Raw genomic sequence first — 27,500 nt, 5'->3', positions numbered from 1 at the left:
AACAGGCAGGTTAAGAAAAGCCTGACTGCGGCGAACACACTTGGGAAAGTAGTTTTCAGCCTACCTTTTCTTAGCAGCTCCTCCGGTCAACGGTTTTTCTCTTCCTGCACAAAATGCTTGGACACTTGGGCACATACTGGACAAATTCAAATGTGATGGGGAGGCGAGAGGGGAGGGGGGGCACCTACACACCAATCACGATTCTTTCTCTTTATGCATATTCTTTTTTTAGTATCAAAGGTTAATTTTGGCCGCGTATGCATTCCCCCAAGAGAATAGGTCTAAAAAATAAAGGAAATATGACAAAGCTTATAAAGGTATAAGGCAAATTGGCTCGCCCGATGTGATATGTGGATAATCCGGCCCAGGTTTCATTTAAAAAGCTATTTGTGTTTGAAGGAGACTTTGTGTTCTTCAGACTAAAAGTACGCAACCCAAAGGCTCAGGATAAATGGAAACTGAAGTGCCGGTTAAATGACAAACAAAGTGCACTCATCTTACTCCACCTGTAGGAGTGAATAAAACTCTAATGAAACTACAGCTCATTGTCCTCTGAATCATCCTCCTTCTCCTCACTCTATACATCTCTTTCATTGATTGTAGTATAAGAAGACCAAGGCCGACATAGTGGGTTGACATAATGGTTTGATTGGACCACTTTGTGTGACAAAGTGTCATGATTGGCTAAAATGTTGTGTGTGGGTGTTGATTTGGACACTTCATATGGAAAAAATGCAATAATTTTGCAAAATTGCAAGTTGGTTGAATCTGTACTGAATCATTGACAATTTCTGTGAGGGACGAAGCAGAAACAGAAACCTGTCTCAGATGTTAGAGGAAAGGTGGGAGCAGGTTTATCAGGTTTTCAGTCTTAGGAAAGGGAAGAGGGACTGGGCAGAGAGAGAGAGAGACAGACAGGTGGGGTGAGAGACAGATAGACAGACAGATAGAAAAGCGAGAGTGATGGAGGATCTGAAAGAGGTCAAGGGTAGCCGACACCCAATCAGCTTCCCCTCTCTTCCATCTCTCTGGGTAACAGATCACTCACCCCGCTTCCCTAAAGACACACACACACACACACACACACACACACACACACACACGCCAGATATCACAGATGCTCACCAAGTGGCTCTGTCTAGACCTGTAACCCCTTTGTGTGTGTATGTGTGTGTGTGTGTGTGTGTGTGTGTGTGTGTGTGTGTGTGTGTGTGTGACAGAGCTATGAAACATTGGCTCCAAAATCAATTTTCAGCTGCTTATACCTTCTTTCTTTCAAATTTATGTTCCACTAGCCTCTGTGTGTGTGTGTGTGTGTGTGTGTGGGTGTGTGTGTAGGTGTATGTGTGTGTGTGTGTGTGTGTGTGTGTGTGTGTGTGTGTGTGTATGTGTGTGTGTGTGTGTGTGTGTGTGTGTTTGAGTGTGGCAGACAGAAAGGGAGATTTTTTTGTTTGGAAGACTGAATTATGTTTAGACTGTTTCGAAATTGACTGTGTCTGTGTGTGTGTGTGTGTGCGTGTGTGTGTGTGTGTGTGTGTGTGTGCTGAATGTGTATCTCTGAAATCCCACCCAGGAGAGCTTTTGCATTGCACTTACTGTGAACTGTGAGTGGGTATATTTCACTGCTATCTTGACCGGGGAAAATGTATTTTCACATTTCAGATAGTGTTTGTATTTAATGGCTGCTTTGCTTTTCTGCGTGCAACATGTTAAACCAGCACTGGCAAAACATTTTACTGCATCGTGTAGATGTTTCTTTTGTCATAAATTAAAAATTCAGATGAATATGGATTATGTCAGATTATTTAACTTGTTAGATTATAGACCTTCATAGCTATAGCCATTATAGGAGTCCTCCTTCCCTCATTTATCCTGCATCTATCTCATGTTTGTATACTGTATCAAGAAACTTTACTGTCTCTGAACAAACTACTTACCCGATCATTGTAGTAATTTTAATTTTAGATGGCTGGAAAGAGATCAAACTTGAATTTTCCAAACAATTCCTCTTTGATATAGAACCAAAGTGCAGCACTAGTTTAAAAACAATGAAAAGTGGGACTTTGACGGCAATTTTATAAGTGCAACAGCAGAATAAGCTATTGTATTTGTAATATTGTAATAATAATTCCTCCATTGTTCATCAGCATCAGTGTGAGAGTGTCCTGACAGCAAATGTAATAAGATGTTCTCGTGCCGCTAGAATGATTATGTATGATAGTGAAGTGCTAGGTGAGGAAATAAGAAGCAAGAAGACGGTAAGAAAGTTTCATAAGTAAGTGCATATTAGAGTACAGGTGGAACATAGGGGAGAAGGGGATGTGAGGTATTTCTTGAAGAGAGTAGTGTTGCTATAGAAAGAAAATAAGGGCTGAGCAGAGGAGTAGAAAGGTTTTTTTTTTGTTTTTATTTCAAGGCAAGAGGGTATTAGAGCAAGTGGAGGAGGAAGATATGGTAGCAGGGGATGTGACTCAGAAGATGTAATCAGGACAGCGGAGAGGCTGAGAGGCAGAGCAGGTCAAGGTCAAGGTCAAGGTCAGCAGAACAAGCTCTTTACAAATGAATTCAAAAACAACTGAAAAAAAACAGCAACTTATGAATCCGATAATATGGAATATACGGATACGCAGGCATTGAATCTATTTACATTGATTTGTATAGTTCACTGCCATCTCGCATTGTCCTTTTGCAATGAATGTGAGGGCATGACGCACTGTGGAACAGTGTCAGTATGATAGACACATTTCTTTACAGTACATAGGAAATAAGATCTGAGGAGAGAGGTAGAAGAGAAGAAGAGAGGCGTGTTTTCTAAGTTGGTAGTTTCCCAGCTAGTAAGCTTGAGTAGAACAGTGTATTCCGTGGTTAATTGGAGATTAATGGAGTAACGGCTCAACTGACCCGATTTGACGCTGTAACATCTCATACACTCATCCTATTCTCTCTCTCTTTTTTTGCAATGATGGATTATGCCTCTCAAGCAAGTAGTGTGTCTCTGCAAGATGTTTTTTTTTTTTTGCAGCCATTTGGAATAGAGCTGGAGGCAGTGGTGTCTGAAACATATGGCCAGCGACGCAGACGCAACACACACACTCTGAAAACTAGGGGTTCATTAGTGGCTCTTCTTCTAATGGGTGCTTTAGGGTAGCTCACTTACAAAAAAAAAAGGCTCTTATCCAGATTTGGACTCACAAAAAGCCATATTCCTCAGTTCTGTTTAGGTACGGTGTTACAGTGTCTTGAATGCATACTTATTTAGCATGGGTGGTCCCAGTGGGAATCGAACTCCTAACTCTGGCGGTGTTGGTGCCATGCTCTACCCATTGAGCTACAATGGGCCACAAACAAATGTCATGTTAAGGTCTACCAAAGCAGCACTGCTGGGTTTAATAATGTGTAAAATAGTTTTACTTTCTTATTCAACATATAATCTTTTAATGCTTTTTCTATTCTGCTTTTTAAACCACTTTTTCTTTTGATTGCAGTTCTCAATTGTCTCATTTTATATTAATTTACTGTTCCTTGTTTTTATAAATTCTGGAAAAAAAACACTTTGTAAATCTTACTTTCACACAAGTACTGTATGAATTAAGTGTATTATTATTATTATTAGTAGTAGTAGTAGAAGTAATAGCAGTGGTATTGTCATAGAATGTGTGCTGTTTTCAACACCATTACAGTATTACAATTACTATTCTTCTTTTATGGCTTTTGTATTGCTGAGAAATGTTCCTAAATGGGTCAGTGTGCCATTAATGTTAATGCAAGCAGTGGTTGTTATCAAGGAAGCAGAATAATTAGAAATGAGCTTGCAGCCAAATCCCCTTCAACAATGCTACTGATCTGTACTGATGTCCAAAACATTAGCAATGTAAACATAACAACCTAAGGCAACTAGGCTGCGTACTCACACACATACACACACACACACACACACACACACACACACGTGCACAGGCTTTTTGGAGCACGCATAAAGTGGAAGAATTGCTTCCATTCATTAAGTTATAAAACGTCTCATTATTTTTGGATGGGATGATTTGACTCCCCCTCTCTCTCCCACACCAACGTACACACAGGCATATACATAAACACACATACACACACACACACATATGCACAAACAGTTTGGGATGGTGTCATTTCAGCCTCCACATTAAAATTTTTAGCAGTCCACTTAGCACAAGCACTCTCATCATCATTTCCAACGTAGTCGTCATCATCATCATCATCATTACTTTCAGCAGCTGCAGGAGAGGTTCAGTATAGATACAGATTCTTTCAGCTCCACTGGTTGTGACTGGCTCAAGGGCACAAAGTCACTTTTGAGAGTGGTTACCATTGGTTACGAGACACAACAAAATCTCTTTCTCCATCGTACGCTTTCTCTCTCTCATCGGCTCAAGTTTACATGCACAGAAAACTTTGCTCTTACCCTTGCTACTCAGTGAATGACCACCAACTTTGCTCCCTCTCTCTCTCTCTCTCTCTCTCTAGGCTGGATGGGCCGTCTTACGAGGTGATGCAGCTGGACTTCGAGGTGGACAACGTCATCAACCTGGTGCCGACCCAGACGCTGCACTGGAACGTCGAGTACCCAGCAGGCACGCAGGCGGCCGCCAGGCACACAGAGAAAGTCTCCCACCTCTTCATCAGCAACGCCGACATACAGGGCATTGTGCCGCTGGCTGAGGTGAGGGGACGGCTTGATGTGTGAATACATGAACACACACACACACACACACACACAAACACACAAACATGTACCAACATACACAGAGATAGCAGGCATGTAGGCACACACTGACAAATGCACATTTACGTTCACGCACACACACTCTGACCCACATACAAATACACACATACACATACAGAAACATGCACATGATGGCATACAGTGCATGTATATGAAAACATGTAAACACACTGACTCAGACATAAGCACAGACTGACCCAAGCATGCATACTCATATACACACAGAGAAATCTGAACATGCTCACAGGCACATGATGCTGTAGATTTGCACATACATGAGCGCTCTCTCACACACACACACGGTGCTATCCATGGAAAAGAATCTTTACCAATTAACATTTAGTACTCCATCACTCTTCCTCCTTCCCTTCTCCTCCCTCATCGCACCCTCTCTCACTCTTTTTCTCTTTTCCTCTCCTTATCTCCTCCTCCCCACCTGCTCTCCCCTCTTGTCCTTGCTCTCTCACACCTTACCTTCTCCCTCTCTCCTCCTCCTCGCCCTCCTCCTCCTCCCCCTCCTCCTCCTTCCTGCCTCCCACCTGACTTTCTTGTTGATACCCCCACCCATCCCCTTCCCCCAGGGTGATCAAACTTAAAAAGGTCAGCTTGTTTACCCCCTCCTGTTGCTACAAGCCTCCTGGTCTCAAACACACACACACACACACACACATACACACACACACAGTAGGTTTCACCCTTGCAGGTTTCACAATGACAAGCTGCCTCACACATATGAACAATCACACAACCACACACATGCATATACATATGCGCACAAATTTACATACCGAAACAACTATGCCATTGCACTTGCACGCACGCACACACACACACACACACACACACACACACACACACACACACACACACACACACACACACACACATGCTCCTCTGTGTATGTGTCATGCTGGCAGGTGTCATTCCTGCTGAGACTCAACCACAGCTGCCTCTTCAGGTCTGAAAACACTGGGTTCTATACAGATCCTTAACTTTCAGTTTTCCTTTTCTGGTACTCTGATTTTTTCTACTAGAGTACTTCAGTATAGCATTAAAAATCATTGACACATTACTAAAAAGGTTATGTATAGCACAAAAAATAAGTTAAAGCTAGCTTTGTGCAAGTTGCATGCTTGCATACAGTCAAATCAGCAGTAACAGCTCACTACCACAGCTTACCGACTAACATTATTGTTACGTTCTCAGCAAAGGATTAAGCCCATTTACAATGAAGAAACCCAACAAAAAATACACAAAACCTAAATCAAACCATCTAATGTTGTAAAATGATGTAACTTACCTCTTCTGATCGCTACCAAAACACTTCCACAAGCAGTTTGAACTGTAAATATGTAAAATGGAAAAAGCAATCTTCTAATGCAAATGCAGTGAAAAGTAGCCGCAGCATGAGTATTAACTTGCAGACCATCAGCTGGTATATAAAGGTTACTACAACAGGCACTGCAGACATGCATAGCTCAACAAGGACCTAATAAAAATCCTACAGTCTCCTCTGCATCACACCTTCCGGCCAGCATAAAAGTGACTGGTTCTACTGTTACAGGAACCTTTCTTTGTGTGGTGTTGAATCTTTTTTCAATGCTTTTTTATGGTGCCGTAATAAATCCATTTGAAGCAGTGGTTCTATTAAATATTCATTCCATTATTCCATGTAATATGCCTTGTATGTGGTTTATTTGCACAGGCTAGATAAAAAAATTGGCTTTTGTAAACATCTGACCTTAAAAAAAATAGTTGCTGTATATTTTATAAATGGTTCTGTAGATGTTGCTGCAAATCAAACGTACCATTAGGGACAATAAAGAACTTGAAATTTAGGTTCGCTCTCCTGTGGTGTGCTGTGTGGTTTTTAGATTTATTCTTAATATGAGAAACATGGCTTTGGACCTACTTTGTATTAGGTTTTCACAAAGAGAGCAAATGATTGACGTCAACCAATAGCTGCACGCAATTAGTGGAACATATTTTCTCCTATCTGCCTATTTTCAACCAGTACGACAATTCCATTTCTGCTTTATGAGACAGGATGGAGTGAAGGAAAAGATGGACAAGAGAGGGAGGGGGCTGATGTGCAACCAAAGGGCCACTTCAATCCAGGACAGTTCATAAGAAGGCCATGTCATCTCTACTGACTCTGTGTAATCATTAGTACTGTGTGTCCAGGTGCACATGCAGGCACAGGCACAGGCACACACACACACACACATCTCTGACACTGCTACTTGGGGAGAAGTTGCCAGTACTTAAAGTTGAAAGGAACACACGCGCTGCATGCAGCCACACACACACACACACACACAGACACATATCTATGACATTGCCACGTAGGTAAAAGTCACCATTACTTCTTCAAGTGCAAAAGAACACACCCAGACAAACACACACACACACACACACACACACACACAGACGCACACACAAACAGACACATCTCTGACATTGCTACTCTGGCTGAAACCACCTTAAGTACCTCAGGCTAAAAAGCGGGCAGCCTGGATGCTTTTCAAAACTTTCCCAGTTCCATTACTACTGTGGTAGAGCTAATCTGGCCTGATAGCCCCCCTTCAACAGCAAAGCCCTAGTGAGAAAACCCAATTTTGTCCAGGGCTTCTGAAACCCCTCTCTCTTTCACTGTGTGAATTTTCCCTGTGTGGTTTCAGGCAGGCTTGAAACCATCATTTCGGTGGTTTTCAAAAGGCAGTGCTGTTAGGATTTTGTTGACTTTTTTGAAGGGGCAGTGGCTGTGAGACCCATAATGCCACATTTCAAAATACTGTTTTTTTGGGGGGTTTTTTTTTTGAGGATGTGATCACAAGGCGTACCACCCATTCACACTGACATGCATGTGACCTGTCAGATGATATCATGACATCTTGGCATAAGAGATATTAAATAGATTTGATATCTAACATCTCTCCCATATAGAGACACATTTCTGAAACATTTCTGTTGCTTTTCAGCTGTAGTATTTAGTTATAATGGTTCCAACTAATTATAGCAATGATATCTGAGAGGGCGTGCTTTACTGTGAGGTATGACTGTGATCTAATAGCGATTGAACAGGGTCGGCAGCCTTGGTCCCAGTAAAGATTGTCTTCAATTATAATGGCTTTTGTAAAACAGTTTCCAACCCAGATGTGCTGTCCAGGGGTGTAAATATAGACAGTGCAGGCAGTGCGGTTGCACTGGGGCCCATGGGGTAGGGGGGCCCGTAGAGAGAGCGGGCCCTCCAACAATGTGTTGGGCGGAGAACGGGTCCTTGCAAGTGATTCAGATTGCCACCAATCGCCAATCGGCAATTATTATTATTATTATTATTATTGTTATTTTTACATAAGATAATTAATTATTTTGCTTGGTGCTTGTAAATTGTATAGGTAGACTATGGGGAGTATAATGTTACAGCAGCATGTCCAGGCCCTGTTGTTGACGAACCACAGGCCCACAGCAGTACTAAAACACAGTTTAGAAAAGTCATAGGTGTTGAGAATTATAAAGGCACTTACCACTGGCCCTGGGTGATGCATTGTTAGTCTCGTTATAAATAATAAGAGGATATTAAGGTGATTTTAGCTGAACTGACAACGAGTGACATTCTGGTGTCTAGGCCCTACACACAGTGTACCGGCAGGCTATATTCATAGATGTCGTTAATGCGGAGTCGATTTTTATATGTAGGATATATGGCAGAAATAAGGCTGTTTGTTGTGCAGTAAAATCATCATTTGATGGGGTTCATGCAGACTGTGTGTAGCTGGCCAGTTTTCGGGACATGGTGTTGTTTTTTGTTAAATATTGCAGCTCTCTTCTGTCTCGTCGTGTGCTATAGGGTTCATTTTACTATCACCTCTTACCTTTATATCAAATAGGAGTGCACTCGTGAGGTTATTGCACCAAAAAATGCCTTTTTGTTAATGTCAGCGGTCATTTCAGCACCACAGTGCAATAGACAGCTCCTCTGCTCTCAGGCGCTGATGCTTGTTTTCACGTTTCAGCACTCTGATCGTCTGTTTACGTTACCGCGTAAATCCAACACATTGTTGGTAAAATATATATATACGCCTAATGGTGTGTGTGTGTGTGTGTGTGTGCTTTATAACTAGTAACTAGCGTGCACTGGGGCCCGTCGTAACTACCTTACGCCACTGGTGCTATCTGAAGTTTTCCTCCAAGTACTGCACATACATGAGAATAAAAAAAAAAAAACATGAGCAAACAAGGAAAATTGCTAAGTATTGTAGCTCCTTGGTTACCACAGGAGTTGGCATAGCAACCGATGAAGCGAGGCAAGAGCTTTACGGGAAATTATGAGTACCGTTGGAACACATCTTGGCTTGGCTGAAAATACCTGTTGTACAAAACTCAGTAAACAACCCGCCCCCTTTTCTCATATATTTAGTTCCTTCCACAAATGAGTCCCTTTTATGTGGTTTAATTATTTACCTTCTATCTACCTTCTACCTTCTATCTTCTCTAGTGATTTGCTTTGTGGACATATTTGCGTTAAATTTGTGCCTACGCCCCTGGATTTGATCTGTAAGCTCTGCCCCAAATATATTCACTCGAAGCTTTTATTTGATTAAGAGTCTGGTAAATAATATGAATTCAAACAGTGGGAGTCCAGGCTGTCTTTGTTGGGATTGCAGCTGTGCTCCAATCAGAAGCAAACCAACCCTATCATTACTGACTTTGAGTTGTCATCTATATCAGTGGTTCCCAAACTGGGGTGCGGGGACCCCCAGGGGTCCTTTATAGGTTCCAGGGGGTCTCCCAAAAAGTAAGTTGAATTTCACTGTTTTTGTTTCATTCACTAGAAGTTAGAGGATGTGTAAGAGTCATTATTCTCCCTGGGAAAAATAGTCCAATTACATATATTCTGTTACACCCAAACCCTATGCACATACACACACAGTGCACGCTCACACACATCTACGTGGATACACACACACAAAAACATATAAGTGTGTAAATCCACTCACCTATAAATGCACACCTGCTTTCACTGTCTTTCCCTCCCTCTGCCTCTTCCTCTCCCTCTTTCTCCCTCTCTCCTTTGGGTAAAAGCATCAAAATGGCTGCTATTACCCACCATTTGGGCTTTCTGATTTGTTTACAAGAGCTGCCGACTGGGGGCTGATTGGTTGTTTATGGTGTCTGTGTCACTGAGAGGGGTCACTGTGATAGGTCACCAAGATGAAAGCCCCAACGTATCTGGGCCTTTGGATGGGCAAATGAGGAAACAGAAAATGAAATTACTAGCCAGTCAGAGTCTTCAAAGAGAACTGAAGGTAAAAGCCTTGACCAATCATTACATTTCCAATTTGGCTTATATATATAGATAGAGATAGAGACAGAGATATAGATATACACATAGATATCGATAGATAGATAGATAGATAGATAGATAGATAGATAGATATAGATATGCATATAAGTTGGTTAGCTGGTTTTGTATATGTATAATCCAATCAATTTCTATGGCCCCAACAACATGTGACCTTAGAGTTTTTTTCAGTTTTCATCAAAAGTTTCGAGTATAATGCAGGAGAGATGCTGTTGAAGAAACAGAGCGCTCTCTCACAACCTTACACTCGCTCTGCCTGCATCAGGGCAATTTAATTTCCCTCACTCGTTATTTATGCATTTTGTTGTTTTTGCATTCTCTCCCTGTGTTGGGTTTTGATGTCATCTGGCTTCTCTTCAATTCGCCTGTGGCCCTGTTCATCAAGGATCATCTTGACTTTTTTTTTTTCTTTTTCTTTCAGGGTGAGATGTTTTCATAAGCCCCCTTGAGGCTTTATCTCACCTGCTCAGATTGTATTTCCTCTCCGTTGTTCATTTTTTTTTAATCATTTCAATATGCCAAACAAACTTCACCTATAGTGGTAGCTATTGTACAATCCCCCTTGGTGCATTTATCCTGCATCCATCCTACATAAACACTGAGGGCAATTCTTTATTGTATGTTACACAGTAGAACCAAATGTAATCAAATGTATTTAAAACCAAATTCTAACGCCTCTCAACCAACTAATAACCATGCCATTGTAACTTCTGATGATGGAAAAGAGAGCAAAACCTGTTGTTGCTGTTTTCAAACAATTCCACCTGGGAATGGAACAAAAGTGGAACAAAATAGTTCTTCGGCGAGCATGTAGTAAAAAGTGTGACTTGAGGCCACATCTGTAAACTGACTAAAACCTAAACCACATGATTGCATCAGGAGTGCTCAGTGTCAGCCCAGAAGCATTATTCTTCTGCCTGATCTGTTAGGGTGATTCAACACCGCCTCACCCATCACGTCTCATCTCCCAAATCAAAAGTCAGAGTACCAGCAGTGATGTGGTAATGCGGTGGTTCCTCCTTTTACAAGGCAACAATGAAAGCCAGAACATCGCCTGTCATTACCGAGGCCCTGCGACATTTTGCTCCTAATTCCACGTATCCATTAAGGCTCTGGTCTCTTGGCCGGGCGGGAAAGAAAGAGGCCCTATTCAGGAAACGAAGGATTATTAGGAGTAATTTGTCTCCCGCGGGGGCTGAAAAATGGGCCTCATCTTTTAGAGAGGAGAGGCGAGCGAGCGAGAGAGGGAGGGAGAGACAGAGAGAGAGGCAGAGAGACAGAGACCGAGGGAGAAACAAAGAGGGGGAGAAAGGGAGATACAGAGAGATGGAGAGAGGAGAGAAAATTATCCATTTATTGGCTACGTTTATATGCGCACAAAAATGCAATCATAATTCCAACGCTCCTATAAAGACAACAGTACGATTAACCCTCATCCTACCAACATATTTAACATACAAGGACTACCGACTGGGGTCCCCAAGAATAAACTACTGTAAGAAACAACCATCATAGCAAAATGTTAACTTATTTCTTCTCAAAACATTATTAGTTATGTAATTAATGTCATCTGAAAAAAAACAAAAAACAGATTATTATTATTTTAGGAAAGTTACAGTTAATTAAATTATGTATTGTATTTCTGACTTTGAACATCATCTTACCTTAGGAAGAGCAGTATTTAGGGTCGTCAACAGAGCACGAGGAAATCTGTGTCTGCTGCATCTGTGTCTGTCTCCTTCAAAATGACTGACAGAGTGCCCCTACCCCCCCTGATAGTGTGTGATACTTTAAATTAGGACCCATGGCAAACATGAACTCAATAAATAGTTCCATCTATTAAAACTGCATAGGCAGAATTGGGTGCTTTTGACCGGGGTCCCCCAGGACCCCAAAACATTGGTATTTTTAAAAAGCACTAATTAAAACAGAAACAGAAAACAATGATATGAAGTTATTAGGAACAAATTGATTGACAGTCATGAAAAATTGGAATGATAGAACAAAGCACCTGTGAGATATGACAAAAAGTATACCTCCGGGGTCTGCGGGTACCCCAGTCGGTAGGATGAGGGTTAAGCTGCTTACGTGATTCTATAAAGTTACACTTCCTCTAATCTGGTTTCCATGTGACACGTCGTTATTGTAAGTATTCAAACAGTAAACAAATAAACAAACAAAAAAAAAACTGACTGAACATCATGAGCTACATCATCAACTCTGCATGTGCAACTTTGTCACATTTAAAGGAATACACCAATTTTTGGGGAGATTGCCCTATTGACCAATTTAAGTAATTATTAAGTAAAGAGAACCTCTCAACTTTTTTTAACCCTCATGTCTGTTTCTTTGTTTTTATGTGGTATGTCTTTTTTTGTCTTTTTTATGAGTCACGTCAAAGACCATTTTCTGTCATACAAGTGATAGACAATAAAGTTTTCTGAATTTGAATCTGAATCTGAACAAAGACACCAAAGTCATCCATGTGTTCCCGATAGCTCTGCTAACACTTTAGCATACACTCTGTTAAGGGACAGAAGGTGACTGGCATTATCTCAAAAGTGAGAAAATGAGAAGTTGTAGCTAATGGTAAGTAGTTTTAAATGATATGCAGACAACTCTGGCAGTTTTGTGGACGAGACTGTTAAACTTTACACACATTTTGATACAACAATAACATCCTGTTCTGAACTACCAGGGACTATTTTTCCTGTTTACGTAGGAAGGTGGTTTGCAATGGGAGACTTTGTACAGCTAAAAATCATTACGCAGCGGATTAATACATGGTTGTTCACCTCAAATAGTTAAATAATAATAATAATAATAATAAATAAACAACTACATATAGGTATGCTGAGAATATATATTTTTTTTATCTATAAATCTACAGGCAATATAATAAAAACCGCTAACATATGTTTACTGATGAGGTCAGTTTTCTTCTTATCCAGTGTTAGCATGGAACACTGGAGCAAATTATCTACTGGGGACACATTTTTTTGTGTTCATGTAAATGTGGTAATTGTTGGCCTGATTTTTATTCATTTTTTCTGGTATGTTTGTTTATGATTGCACTATACAGTACTATACTGTAAATCCCTTTAGCAATATTCATTTCTGACAGTCCCGCTAACACAGCTTCTTTGAATTTGACTTTGGCATGATTTACATGAGGCTCATCTCTTTGATATAACAGACGAGAAACCATGAGAGAACAAAAGGGAATGAAGACAGAGTGAGGAGGAGGGCTGAAAAACACCCCTCTTTCAGCCAGGGGAGAAAACAGAACAAGAGGGATATGGACCCATTTCTCTCGCTCTTAGAGATATTGTAGCGGCTGATAAATTGGATCAGTAATAATGTTGTTTTATGTTCCCTACAAGCACCATTACACACCTCTGCCTAGCAAGGACCACAGGCTGCCTCACCACCTCAGAGGGAGGGAGAAACCGAGTGTTATAGGTATTGATGATTATCCATTCATTGGCTAGTTATGTGTTTTGCATTCAAATCATTATATGACTGTCTATAAAATCAATATAGTTTTGCATACATGAACTAGAAGTTTTGCACACTGCTTTGGCAACCGCCATGCCAAGAAAGTACAAATTGACTATGAATTGAATACGAATTGGGGAGACATAAGAAGAGAGAGAGACAATTTCTTGACTGTCATGCCAATAAAGCATTATAATAAAGGTGATGATTGTTTGTGGTGGTGAGGAGACAGGGAGATGCTGATTAAGACTCTTTATGATGTTCATTTTTATGTCCTGTCTCATCCCAGTTGTAATTTAGTCTCTCTTTTTTTATCAACTCTTTTTTTTATGTATCCATTTATCTTATTTGTTTTGTAACAAATCACTTGGAGTTACATAATGTTTATTATTATTATTATTATCGGCAGTAGTTGTAGTATTAGTTTTGTAAGTTGAAAGTGAAGGATGGAGTGATTCAGGGTGAGACGGAGGAAAAGAGAAGGGGTAGAGAGAGAGGGATGGAGGGAAAGAAAGAGGCTGAGGTCCTCTTCTCCTCCTCCTCCTCCTCCTCCTCATCTTCCTCCTTCTTTCCTGTCCTGTTTTGTAATTGGATAGTTTGTTTTTGTCTAGGTTACATGAAGTGAGTATTCTCTCTTTCTCCTCTCTGCTTTCGTTCTCTGTGTTCCCACTCCCTCCTCTTCTCTCACTGTCTTTCTTTCTCACTCTCTCCTCCCTGTCCCTCTCTCCCTCTTCTCCCTCCACTCCCTCTCTCTCTCCTCTTCCTCCCTCCTCTTCCTCCCGCCATTCCCTCCAGTCCCTCTCTCTCTCTCCTCCCTGTCCCTCTCTCCCTCCTTTCCCTCCATCTCTCTCCTCTTCCTCCCTCCTCTCCCTCTCTCTCCTCTTCCTCCCTCCATTCCCTCCAGTCCCTCTCTCTCTCTCTCTCTCTCCTCCCTCCATCTCTCTCCTCTTCCTCCCTCCTCTCCCTTCACTCCCTCTCTCTATCCTCTTCCCCCTCTCTCATTCCAGCACTCTCTTCCTCCCCCCTCCCTCTAACGTTCATTTTCTCTCCCTCCTCTTTCTCTTCTCCCTTTCTTATTCCCTTCCTCTCTCTCCTGCCTCTCCCCCTCCTCCTCTCTCTCCCCCTCCCCCCCTCTCCTCTTCCTCCTCTCCCTCCCTCTCTCTCTCTCTCTCTCTCTTTGTCTCTCTCTCTCTGCAGAGTCTCACTGCTCTCTGAGGCTTTGCTACGTAATTAATTCTTAATTGGAACACTTGTTTATCTTTGTTGCTTGAAGATGCCAATGAGTTTCGCTTCTCAACGGGCTCTGTGTGTGTGTGTGTGTGTGTGTGTGTCTGTGCGCGCGCATGTGCACACGCAGTGGTGCAGTTATGCAAAGTGGCTCCTTAATTTGCCTGCTCTGATTGGTCCTCTGTAAAAGGAAGTCAGTAAGTAGGAAAAGGAAAAAGAGTAGTCAATAATCTGTTGATGCAAACACACACACACACACACACACAGACTCAGTTTTCTAACTCAATTATAGATTTACCATTTTCACAGTCTGGGTGTTTTCTCTCTCTCTCTCTCTCTCTCTCGCTCTCTCTCACCCTACCATTCTCTTTTTGTTTGTTTGTCATTCTCACTCTTTCTTTATAGTTTTTGTCTCAATATTTTGTTTTCTCAATTTCTCCTTCTCTCTCTGTCTGTCTGTCTGTCTCTCTCTCTCTCCCTCTCTCTCTCTCTCTCTCTCTCTTTCTCTCCCCCCCTCTCTCTCTCTCTCTCTTTCTCTCTCTCTCTCTCTCTCACTTCCTATCCAGTTTTAGGCAGTGGGCTAAATAACTGCAGAGTTTTCTTGTGGGGATTGCTGAAATAAATCATTTCCATTTACACTGAGCAAGTCACCGTGGAATGAAGCACACACACACACACACACACACATACACATATACACTACTTGGTATCATTGCCTGTTTTTTTTATCCCCCCCCCCCAAAAAAAAAAAAAAAAAAAATCCCTATTTCCTCTGAAGGCTCATTAAATTGACGAATCATCATCAAGGAGAAGAGGAGAGCAATAGTCCCGCCCCTTTGGCAAATAATCTCTTCCACTCTTTAGTTTGAGACAAAGTCATATTCAAGGCCACGTTCAAATCATGATAGATTGCTTCAGTTTTCATAATATTCATTCTGAGGACGTATACTGAAGAAATTTTCATTGTGACCCAAACGTTCTATGTGCGTATGTGTGTGAGTGTGTGTGTGTGTGTGTGAGAGAGAGAGAGAGACAATTATGTGTGTTATTGTGCGGTACTTTTGTCAGCTAATGTACCTAAATTAACCCTGTTATTCTGGCTATTAACCTCCAAGCCTGTGGTATTTTATTCAACCTATCTTTCCAGTTATCAGACAAGCTAGCAACTCTACCCCCCCAACACACACACACACACACACACACACACACACACCACTCCTCTCTCCATCTCTTCAGTTACAGTATAACAGTATTTGCTTGTTACCATCCATCCACCACCCAATTAATCAACACGTGACATCCACTATGTGTGTGTGTGTGTGTGTGTATGTATTTGGGTCACAGAGAGATTGTGTGTCCTGGGCTCCAGGTTCATTTCCATACCAAGCGGCCCTGGCTCACTCCAATCAGTCAACAAGAATAGGAGTAAGAGAGAGAGAGAGAGAGAGAGAGAGAGAGAGAGAGAGAGAGGGAGAGAGAGAGAGAGAGAGAGAGACATTTGAAACTAGAAGTAAGTTATGAAGTTAAGGAAGTTGCTGAGGAAACGTCGAGAGCTATTATGGGTATGGAAAAAAAACGGAGGCATGCAACACCAAAGAGAGGAGGTGAACGGAGCAAGATGGACGCAACCTCGCTCTGGGCGGTGAACTGAGGTGAAGAGGCATTTGCTCCTCTTGAAATTTGCCTAATGCAGTATTGACTCTATCCAGTTGAATGTCAACCAAAACCACTTATCATAATGGCTGTGACTTTAACTGTGGCTGCTTTCTGTAGTGGCAAGTGGTGGCATCCCACATGCCTTCCCACGTGCCCGCATGTCATCACGCCAATGTCGCTGCTTATTAGCCAAGTGAAGAGATCGAGTAATGTGAGGTGAACTTTTCCCTCACGCTGCCAGGATGGGGGGTTCGATTCCCACTGGGCCTAAAAACATACACTCATGGTACCGTAAGTCCCTTTGGATGCAAATGCTGTGTAAGTAATACAGCGGGAAGCAGAGGTGGGATGGAGAAAAATGGATGAGAGAAAGAAAATAAGACAAAGAGCAAGAGAGATACTGAAGTGATTCATTTATCATTTAAACAAAGAGAGAGCGAACAACACTGCTGTTCTTCCTTGTGTTTCATATACTTTCCTATATGTGTGGTTAATAATATAAGTGTCTGCTAGAACCAGTGGTTTCTCAAAGTGGGGTCCAGGGTCCCCCAGGGGTCCCTGAGGAGGCTCCAGGGGGGGCCCTAGCAAGACGAGGAGTACTTTAATTTCACTATAACTTTATCTCTTAGAGAATGGGTAAGAATGACTGTTGTAATGGTTTCATTCTCGCCACTGTTGACAGCTATATCATTCAATATGAAATTAATTATTTAAAAATCTGGGACAAAATCTTAGTCCGTGGCCTAAAGTGTGTTTATTTTGAAGGTCTGTGACATGAAAACATTTGAGAAACCCAGTGGGAGAGAGAGAGGGGGGGAAACCAGAGAGAGAGAGAGACACAGATAAACCAAAAACCGAAAAAACAGGCAGAAAAAGAGAGAGGGAACAGAATGTGTGTGTGTGTTTTTTTAAGCTTTATTACCCAGGGAAGATTTGCTGATTTCACTTGCTCTTTTTCATCAACACCCTGCTTCACGCTCACTTACACCCAGTCCCACCTGGGAGCTGCCCAGTACAACCACAGCCTTGTACTGCAGGCGGCTCTACTGGAGCGGCCGGGGGTTAAGTGCCTTGCTCAAGGGTACGTCAACAGCAGTCTAGGGAGGGGAGAACCTTGCCCTTTAATTATCTCCCACCTGGGTTACACCCAGGGATAAAAACTGGCAACCCTCTGGTCACACACCCTCTTTTCTAGCACTCACGCTTACTGCCGGCCCACAAGCGACTGAAAGGATAAAGGAACGAATGAGCAAGCGAGGCAGACAGAAGGTGAGACGAGCGAGAGACTGAACCAGATAGAAGGAGTAAGAGAAGAGAAAGAGAGAGAGAGAGAGAGAGAGAGAGAGAGAGAGAGAGAGAGAGAGAGAGAGAGAGAGAGAGAGAGAGAGAGAGAATGATTAAATGGAGCATACGGATAGCAAAGAGAGACGGCAAAGATCACTCTATCCCAGCAGTTAGCACGCCGAAACTCTCCTTCAGATGAAATTAGCCCAGTTAGCTAAGTATAAATGACAGAAGTGGGCGAGAGACAGAGAGAGGGAGAGATGAGGAGACAGAGAGAGTGAGAGAGAGAGAGAGGGAGAGACAGAGGGGGGTGAGAGAGGGAAATTAGACTAGTTAAATTAATCAAATTGGGCAGGGTGGGGGGTAAAGAGGGGGGAATTAGACTAGTTAAATTGATAGACGTGGGCAGGAGAGAGAAGAGAGGGAGGCGACGGAGAGAGGAGGAAGGAGTTCAGCTAATTGATGTGGGCAGAGGGAAGGGGGGGAGATAAAGTGAGAGACGGAGGAAGAAATAGAGAGGGAGGAAGAGCGAGAGAGAGAGAGAGAGAGAGAGAGAGAGAGAGGAGGAAATTAGACGAGTTAAATTGATAGAAGTGGGCAGAGGGAAAAAAAGAGTTGCGGGGGGCTGCAGGGGAGAGGAAGCGAGAGAGAGTTATACAGAGAGAAAGATGGAGAAAGAGAGGAGGGCCCAGCGGAGGTGTAGAGCACCATGTAATAGTCCCTTGAAAGTCTTGGCCAGCACGAAGGAGAGGAGAGAGGGGCGAGAGAGATAGAGAAAGACAGAGAGAGGAGGGGAGAGAGAGAGGAGACGAGAGCAGGGCAGTTCTAATGCAATTAGGGGCCTGGAAATTGAAAGAACGATTCTCCCTGGGATCTTTGCAAGAGTGTGTGTGTGTGTGTGTGTGTGTGTGTGTGTGTGTGTGTGTGTGTGGCTGGATGGGTTGTTAGCTTTCATATCTACCAAATGTCTTCACCCCCCCACCCCCACCCCCCGCTCTTTCTGTTTCTCCATCTCTCCCTCTCTCACTTTGCTACTTTGCCTTCTTAAAAATCACTCCATCCTTTTACTGTCTCCTCCCTCTTTTTAGTCTCTCTCTCTCTCTTTCCCTCCTTCTCTCTTTCTCCTTCCCTCTCCCTATTCATTTCTGTCGCTCTCTCTCTCTCTCTCTCTCTCTCTCTCTCTTTCCCTCCCTCTCTCTTTCTCCATTTTTGCGTTTCATTAATTTGCGAAGAGGAAAGCAAAATGTCAGTTGCTTTTTACATTTACATTTTGTATTTTAGGCATTTAGCTGATGCTCTTCCCCAGTGTGACTTCCACTGAGAGCCGCAGCAGAATAAGCTTCAGTTACTAGATCGCCCAAAAAATACAAGCAGCCAGTAGTAAGCGCAGGGATCAGAGCCATAGGGCCTTAAAATATGTAACAATACAGACTATACAGGGTTTGATCTGGGCCATGGCATTTCGGTAAACACCCATTTAAATATAAAATGTCTCTTGGGAGTTTGGTCGGTGCATCAAACAGCTGAGTTGCAGTCAGCATTGCTTTTCAGGTGTGTGCAAACTGTTAGGACCTCCGCTGCCAAATTTCGACACTTGTATTTCTGGTAATTAGATGGCACCAGAAAAATCCCTTTTATTGTCATTCTTCTCACAGCCAGGTGCTATCAGTGTTGCTGCATTCAGTTTCACCTGTGATTGGCAGAACAACAGTGTGGTGTGCATTAACCTGCGTGGCTGTGGGCCACATGGCAGACACACAGCCCACTCCAACCCCACTCAAAACAACAAGCTCCGCCTCGCTGCACATTTGGACTCAGATTGATATTTCCATCATGCTAGAAGAGGAGCGGATGAAGATGAGGTTTTAGTTTAGGAGAACTGTGGCAAAGGGAAATGTGCAAGCAATGTGATGCAATATTGAATCCAGCTCAAACACAGCCGGCGATGACAACGCTATGTCGTTACTGCTTGCTGCTTCAGACGTTGTTAATGTTAATGTCAGTCAGATGTTGTGTAGCCAGACTGTTTTCCACACTTTGTTTCACTTCATTTTAGCCCTGGTGTTATCTAAGATGGAGCTAACCAAGACAATGTGATAGTTATGTGTCAATGGGCTACCAGCTTTATTCCAAAATCCACCCAGCCAAATACACAGCAAAATCACTCATGTTAATTGAACTGTGTAAAAATTAACACTAAGTCTGCACCCATCAATTGAACACTTTTAGATAGTTCTGAACACCCAATCCAGTGCCATACCGGCTCTATGAGTGGACAAAAACTCTCCAGTCAACTCTAATTACAGTAATTGTCACACTCATTAACGCTGGAAAACTCTCTGTGTATACCAACACTAGTCCAGCCTCCTCCACTCTCTCCTGTGTAATTGACGCAGTCTCCTAGGCAGTATACCAGATCTTTAAATCCATCACAGTTCACCCACTTCTCAACAGTTTTATTCATTGAGGCCCTTCTCAAGGTTTCTTGCATTTTTTTTTTTTTTCTAATGAGGTTTTCGTGGGAGTTGTTCCTCGTGCTCCTTGAGGGTCTAAGGCTAGGGGGGTGTCATTTTTCATTTATTGTTTCAAATGTGGGCGTTTGAGACTGTAGCTCTGATTAAAGGGCAATTTATAGTACAGCGATTTATGATCATATTCTATCGTCGGTCGCAATGACATGTTGTTGGGGGCACGGTGACGCAGTGGTAGCGCTGTCGCCTCACGGCAAGAAGGTCCTGGGTTTGATTCCCGCCTGGGTCGCTGTTGGCACTGGGGGCATGTTCCCCCCATGCCTTCGGTGACTAGTGCCCAGGTGGGCTATCTCGTAAAAAAGGGCCTTTCTGTGTGGAGTTTGCATGTTCTCCCCGTGTTCACCTGGGGTTTCCTCCATATAACACCGATAAGAACCCCCCACTAAAAACATGCAAGAAGATTGTCGCCTGACTAGCGATGGTCGAAAATAGCGCTGTGCTGCAAGCTGCCCACCGCTCCTGGCCTGCCCGTGGAGGAGGACGACCAGGATGGGATAAATGCGGAGGACATATCTCACGGTGCCATTGGAAGCGTGTGTGTGTGTGCATTGTGAAAAATGGTTGTTTGTGACAAATAAAGACGGGTTTGTCCTTCCTTCCTTTATACTATCAGCGACCTGTGATCTGTCATCGTTGCCCATCGCTGAGACTTAAATTGGATTGAACTTTGATCCCATCGCTGGCTCAGTTGTCATGACAACATTATGGAACTCTCTTATCCTAACATCGATTAATTCTCTGAGCTCAAATTAAACGGTAATCAACAGCTCTGGAAGACCGTACTTTTGTAATAGACTGTAGAATAAAACGTACACTGAGGAGACAATTTATGCTATTTATCTAGACCTGGATAAAGACAATAGATTTACTTGAATGAAACTTCTTATTTAAAAAGAAGAAAGAGTGAAAAATAACATTGCAAAAGCAGTTACATAACATGTAGGTACATTAGGCTATTCTGCAGACTGGTTTACAAACTGTATTATTATTATTTTCCTTTCAAATGGTTAAATTTTCAATTAGTGCAGTTAAGAAAATATATTTCGTTACATGGCGTTATTAAAAGCAGACTGCAGCAGCTAGTTGACGCGCGGTGGAGTCTGTAGGCTCCGACTCGCTTTCAGAACGGACACAACAATAAACTTCACAACCTGGGAATATTTGCATTACTTTGAACTGAAGGAAGAAAAGGGTAAGAACATTACTGTTACCTGTACATCTGAGAACTGAAAGCACTTGCCAATGTGTTGTGAGCACTATCCGCTGTTTATTTTTTAGACCAGACATGATTAATCAAGGCTGCCTCTGTGATCATACTAGTTTACCATAAAGTCGATCAGACCCCGAATAACAGATAAGTAGATAACAGCAGTGTACTCGGTGATGATTTCTATAGCCTACTAGTGAGAACATCACCAGAAGACATAAAAGTTGTGAAGTTTTTAAGCGGGTAACTTGAAAGCACTCGACTGAGTTACTTTTAATAAAGACTAACTTAGTAAAGTAACTAGTTGCTATTTAGAACTACAGTAACAAAGTAAAGTAACTAGATGAGAGCAAATGACTGAACCTCTGCCATGCGTTCTATAATCGCTCTAGTGTTTATACTTTTTATGAGCAACAGCGTCCAAAATCAAAGTTGAGCGATGATGGAATGTTGGTGACTTTGTAACGATGTCCATCGGGCAATCATAAATCGTTGTACTATAAACTGCCCTTAAGGGTTATACAAATACAAACTTGACTTGAGGGGGATGTGATGAATTCAAGAAACTGTCAACAGCACTACATCATTCTACACTATATCAAACTAATCACACGTATTACTACAGCAGTGTACAAAATGTCTCTTTTGTTAGTTGTGAACCTAGCTTAAGTTTGAGGTCAGTCTTCTTAGCAGCAAGTTATATTAGTACTTATATAAAGACATAATTATGATCAAATTGAAATTAGAATTATCTAAGTTATGTGGCATTGTTAAGTTATGTGGTTTGACAATTTTAAATGATATTCTAATGATCTTATCAGTAAGTTCTCCTAACACTTGTACATGTAAACATGACAATTCTGACCCCTAAAAGTTTCATGTCAAAGTACATTTTTTTAGTTCTATAAATTATACGTCAATTTGCGCTTCATTAGGAATCAGATTTGATTATGTTGACAAGGTACAAATTAAATAATTGCATATTCTAGACCATGCAGTCAAGCACTCAAGTTATTATCCTTCCTAAGTGCCACATATTAACCTTATCATTTCAAGGTAATTTCTAACTAGGCTACTGTATTTCTACACACATACACGCTCTTATACAGACATACATAGACACATCAGAAGGCGTTCACATATTATGACACCTATATTTTCCCAGATAATTGATGTTTCTGGAAAGGCTCTACGCCTGGTCTCTCTGGCTAATTACTTGCTCTAATTAGCAGTGTATATAATTACCATTGGCAATTCTAAACACTATCCCCATGTAGACTTATCCTGTTGGCCCCATTAGCACTAAATGTGTGTATGTCTTGATGTATTTGTGCAAGTGTTAACGTTTTGTGTGTGTGTATGTGTGTGTGTGTTTGTGGATTCAACCTTTGCTTTCCATGCTGGCAGGGGGACAGGAAGGAAGTAGGTTAGGCGTGTGCTAATTGCCCCAGCCACAGGGTGATTGACTCCCAGATACCCCCTTTAGGCTCGTTAGCGCCTCGTTAGCGGCTCCAATTAGTGTACTGATGGACAGGCAGGTGGGACAGCTAGGGAGAACGTGGGGTAGCGCTGACTTTGGCCACAGAGGTGACAAGGTACAGGATGGACTTCACCCTCTACAGAGAGAGAGAGAGAGAGAGAGAGAGAGAGAGAGAGAGAGAGAGACAGTGGAAACTAATGACTCATCATTCAACCTGATTGACAGATGATTTGATTTACACTGGACATCTTGGGCATTTGACTGACGCTCATAACCAAATCGAGTTCACTGAAAAACACTTCAACAGGATTAATGGATCCAAACTGTGGCCTTTCTGTTATGGGATGATCACACAAACCAGTACAGCAGAGAAACAGAGAGAAGACCAGAAAACCAGAGACAGAAAGAGAGAGACTGACAAACAAAGATAGAGAATGAGAAAAAACAGAGCGAGAGAAAGAAAAGGGTTTATGTTCAAGGCTTTAACTTTTTAAGGTCAAAACTGTTTCAATACATAATCAAAGTAAACAGAATATACAGAAACATAGACACAAGACAGAAAGAAAAACAAAGACAGGCACAGAAAGAGAGAGAGAGTGACTGTCAATGTAAAGAGAAAACAGATTTCCACAACTCTGATTGGTCAGATAGGTTTGTTGAAAGCAGCAACGAAAGTTGTTCAACTCTAAAGGCCCTTCTTACATGATCAGTCTTTTGTTCAATCAATAGTTGTTACATCTGTACTCAGTAGGTTATGGCTCTCATCCTTGCACTCCTTAATGTGGCTTATGGTGTTGGTGATCCAGGAGTTTAAGCTTATTCTGCTGGTTGTCACTCTGGATGAGAGAGTCATCTTGATGCCCAATATAAAATGTAAAACATGTAAATTAATGGAGATGTTTCACACTGTTACAAAGCAGTGATTGCAGTCCCTCTTTAAAAGCACTGGTAACTATTTAAAGCATGGAGATGGACATGGTTGTCTTCCCCTCTCTCTCAAAGAATGGATATTAATATCAGCAGTTTTTAACCTTCATTTATTCAGGGAAGATTGCCTGAGCAGCAACGCCCTGCTTCAAATTCACACAGCGACACACATTCACACCTGGAAGCTGCCCAGTACAACCACAGTCTTCTACTGTTGGTCACTCACTGCCTCCACTGGAGCAGTTGGGGGTTCAGTGCCTTGGAGTTATCAATTAGACCCGTCTCCCCATAGATGTGTGGGTGAATTAGTCCCACCACACCTCCAGAAGGATCAACACTACCCCCCCTCCCATTCACACCTCCTCCCAACACTGATCAGACCTATTATACTCGCCGGCACCCTGTATCTACACGTAGGCTTACACCTAGTTCACAGCATTACACCCGATAATTTGTGTGAGTGTGTTAAACCCACACTGACACTAAAGCCAAAGTTGGTCTTGGCAGTTGCGGTGGCCTGATCTGCAGGAGAGTAATATGGATTTACATCGACAAGTGATGATGCAATGATGCAAATAAGCAGACTCTCAGCTGCTGATTACTGTGAGTTCACACTGTGAGCAACACAATCAACACCAGAAGTCCATTTATTTTCTATAGAGCTGAGCGACCAGGGAAACCTCGCCAATGTGCCGACAGTCAAACAAGCTTGTCAGCTGAGAAAGGTCGGCCACAGCTGAACGTTTCAGTCATCAGCTGTAAAGAGTCAGTCAGATTTCTGCACTTCCTTCTTTCCCTACCCATGTGATTTAGCTTCATGAATATTATTATTTATATTTATTTATATCTGGCAAGCGCAAAATGGATTAGAAGTTGATTACAGCTACTCAAAGCTTCCCAGTTCTCTACAACTTTTATTTGAAAGATTACAGGAACAAACTTCTCCAAAACGATGCTTGGAGAACGGTTGCATCCATCATCAGGTTCATCAATGTGGGGTAATCTGTAACATAGGGAAAGAAAACATGATTTGCCAGTTCAAAACTTTGTAGCTGCAAAAGATCACTATATATCTGCAGATAACCTCTCACACTACCTACAATACTGCAACTTTTGACTTTGAGGCAGGAACTGTATTGTTAGTCCCACCCTCCTGCCTCCTCCTCCTTAGTTGGCTAATTTACTGCCCCACTTGTCACTCATCTTGATGAGCCGTCTACCTTGAAATGGCATCTAGCCCGAGGCTGAGGTAACCGGCATCCGCAAAGCCACCGCAGGCTTTGAAGGAGCAGACGGTGAACACAGGCAATCTGCATTAAAAGAAAAGCAATGATGATGTTCACCCGTGTTTGAACGGTCTTGTCTCTGCACGCTGAGCTTTGATGTACTTTCGTTTCTTACTGCTTTCCACCATTGCTGTTGATAAGTCAATTTCAGGCAAATGGGAGTATTTAGACACAGATGGCTAATAATGTATAATATATCCTAACTATTTACTGTTATATTAATGTCAAAAGTTGCAAATTGTAGCTAACTCACCTGTCCCAATGGAGGGAGTTACTGGCCAACTTACTGGCTCAATCAACTATCCCTGGATAAATAAAGGTTAATACATTTTTTGAAAGAAATCACCCTCACAGTCGTTATAAAAGTCTTAAAATAACTCCTCAAGAAAGAGTGGAAATTTGGCCAGCGCTCAGTTGATAATGATTAGTTTGAAGTCTTATAGATCACAAGAAACATTTCAGCATTTGGCCAAAGCCTGGAGTAATTACTTTCAGTTGTACAAATAGATGTGATATCAAGACACACACACACACACACACACGCACACACACACACACACACACACACACACAGCTGTTTTTTGCTGCCAAATAAATGAGCCTGTACTCCTCAGGCCTAATAGTCTGGCTGTAATTAACATTGTCATAGTGATAATAGCCATTTATCCCTGACATATCACACACACACACGCACACACACACGCACACACACACACACACACAGTCCAAAGCCTCTATCTGGTCCAGGCAGCTCGCCCAGCCGTCACCTCCCTCATCTTTCTCTCTCCCTTCCACCTCTCCTCCTCTTTCTCCTCCTCCTCCTCCTCTCCGATATTTAGACCTCATGATCCCTCCTTTCCTGTTTTCACATTCCCTTTTTTCGCTATCTCCCTCCCTCTTCTCCTCTCCTCTCCTCTTCACATATTTGTACTGTGTTCCTCTCTTTCTCTCTTTTCACTCAATCATCTCGTCCTCCTCTCCCGCTCCCCGTCTCTTCCTCTTCGATATTTGTACCACAATCTTCGCTTTCTCTCTTTTTTTCTTGTGCCTTTGCTCTCTCTCCGTCTCACTCTGTCTCTGTCTGACATGGTGTCTTTCTTCCCCTCTCTCATGCCGCATTCACATTGTGGCAGAATGCTGACAACAACAAACCGGATGTTCATTGTTTTCAGTAGGAGAATGACGGTGAACTCCGTGAACGCTGGCAGAAAGTGCGTAGCGTGCCTGCAGATGCATTTTACCAGTTTTTTATTTGTATTTATAGAGTCTAGCGAAATCAATGCACGCACATGTCCGCCAGCTCTTCTTGTCTCGTCTTCCACTGAAGATAAACTAGTGAATTATCAAGAGCTTTTCTGCTTCTCACTGTCCATTTTGCAGTCCAGGAGGAAAAGATGTCAAATGCCAAATTTAGGCTTGGCTGGGCTATTCCAAGTGGCTTCCTATTCACTTACACTGGGAATCATATTTCATAATTTACACAAAATAACTTATTTTGAAATTAAATGAAATATTGAAAGTGAACAGTCACACAACGACATTTAATGACTCTTTTTTTATTGTATTAATGCACAGTGAAATGTGATAAACCTCTCGTTACTGGTATGGCTTTTTGGTAGGCTGCAGTGTGAACGCAGCAACACACACACACACACACACACACACACACACACACACACACACATTTTCCCTTATGCACATACACACACACACACACACACATACACACACTCAGGCTCTCTCTTTCTTTTTCCCCCTCACTCTCTCTCTCACACACAAACACAATCACATGCACAAATGCACACAGACACATACTCTCACTCTCTCTCTCTCTCTCTCTCTCTCTCTCTCTCTCTCTCTCTCTCTGTGTTCATAAATATAAGGAATTGATGTCATACTGATGATTCAACAGTTTGCACAATGGAAAGCCAGGCTGTAATGACTTTAGTAACAGTATTGACTCGCGTGGCGCGAGGCAGCCGTTCCACCAAATCACAAAATCAGTTCAAGTCGAGGCTCATTTACTTTAACAACTCCAAATATAAGAACAAGCTAGTTTCATATCTTCAAGAGTTCTAATTGAAACAGAGCATTTTTACAAACAACACAACCGCTTAAGGTGTGTGCTTATGTGTGTATGTGTGTGTGTGTGTGTGTGTGTGTGTGTGTGTGTGTGTGTGTGTGTGTGTGTGTGTGTGTGTGTGTGTGTGTGTGTGTGTGTGAGAGAGAGAGAGAGAGAGAGAGAGAGGCTGGCAGAGAGAGAGAGATTAAAGATAGAAATAA

General features: G+C 42.2%; 1 protein-coding gene across 1 annotated transcript in view; it reads left to right on the top strand.

The window, feature by feature from the left end:
• The window catches only part of LOC139929890 (transmembrane protein 132C), a 190,800-nt gene that overhangs the window by 104,451 nt on the left and 58,849 nt on the right, over nucleotides 1-27,500 (top strand). Inside the window, exon 5 of the mRNA XM_078285377.1 lies at nucleotides 4,498-4,693. Coding sequence (XP_078141503.1) covers nucleotides 4,498-4,693 — 196 coding nt within the window. The remainder of the gene's footprint in view (nucleotides 1-4,497; nucleotides 4,694-27,500) is intronic.

The sequence above is a fragment of the Centroberyx gerrardi genome, chromosome 8 (genome assembly GCF_048128805.1).
Source record: "Centroberyx gerrardi isolate f3 chromosome 8, fCenGer3.hap1.cur.20231027, whole genome shotgun sequence".
NCBI lineage: Eukaryota > Metazoa > Chordata > Actinopteri > Beryciformes > Berycidae > Centroberyx > Centroberyx gerrardi.
Note: the sequence above shows the minus strand (reverse complement) of the source record. Positions and strands in the feature narration are given on the sequence as shown.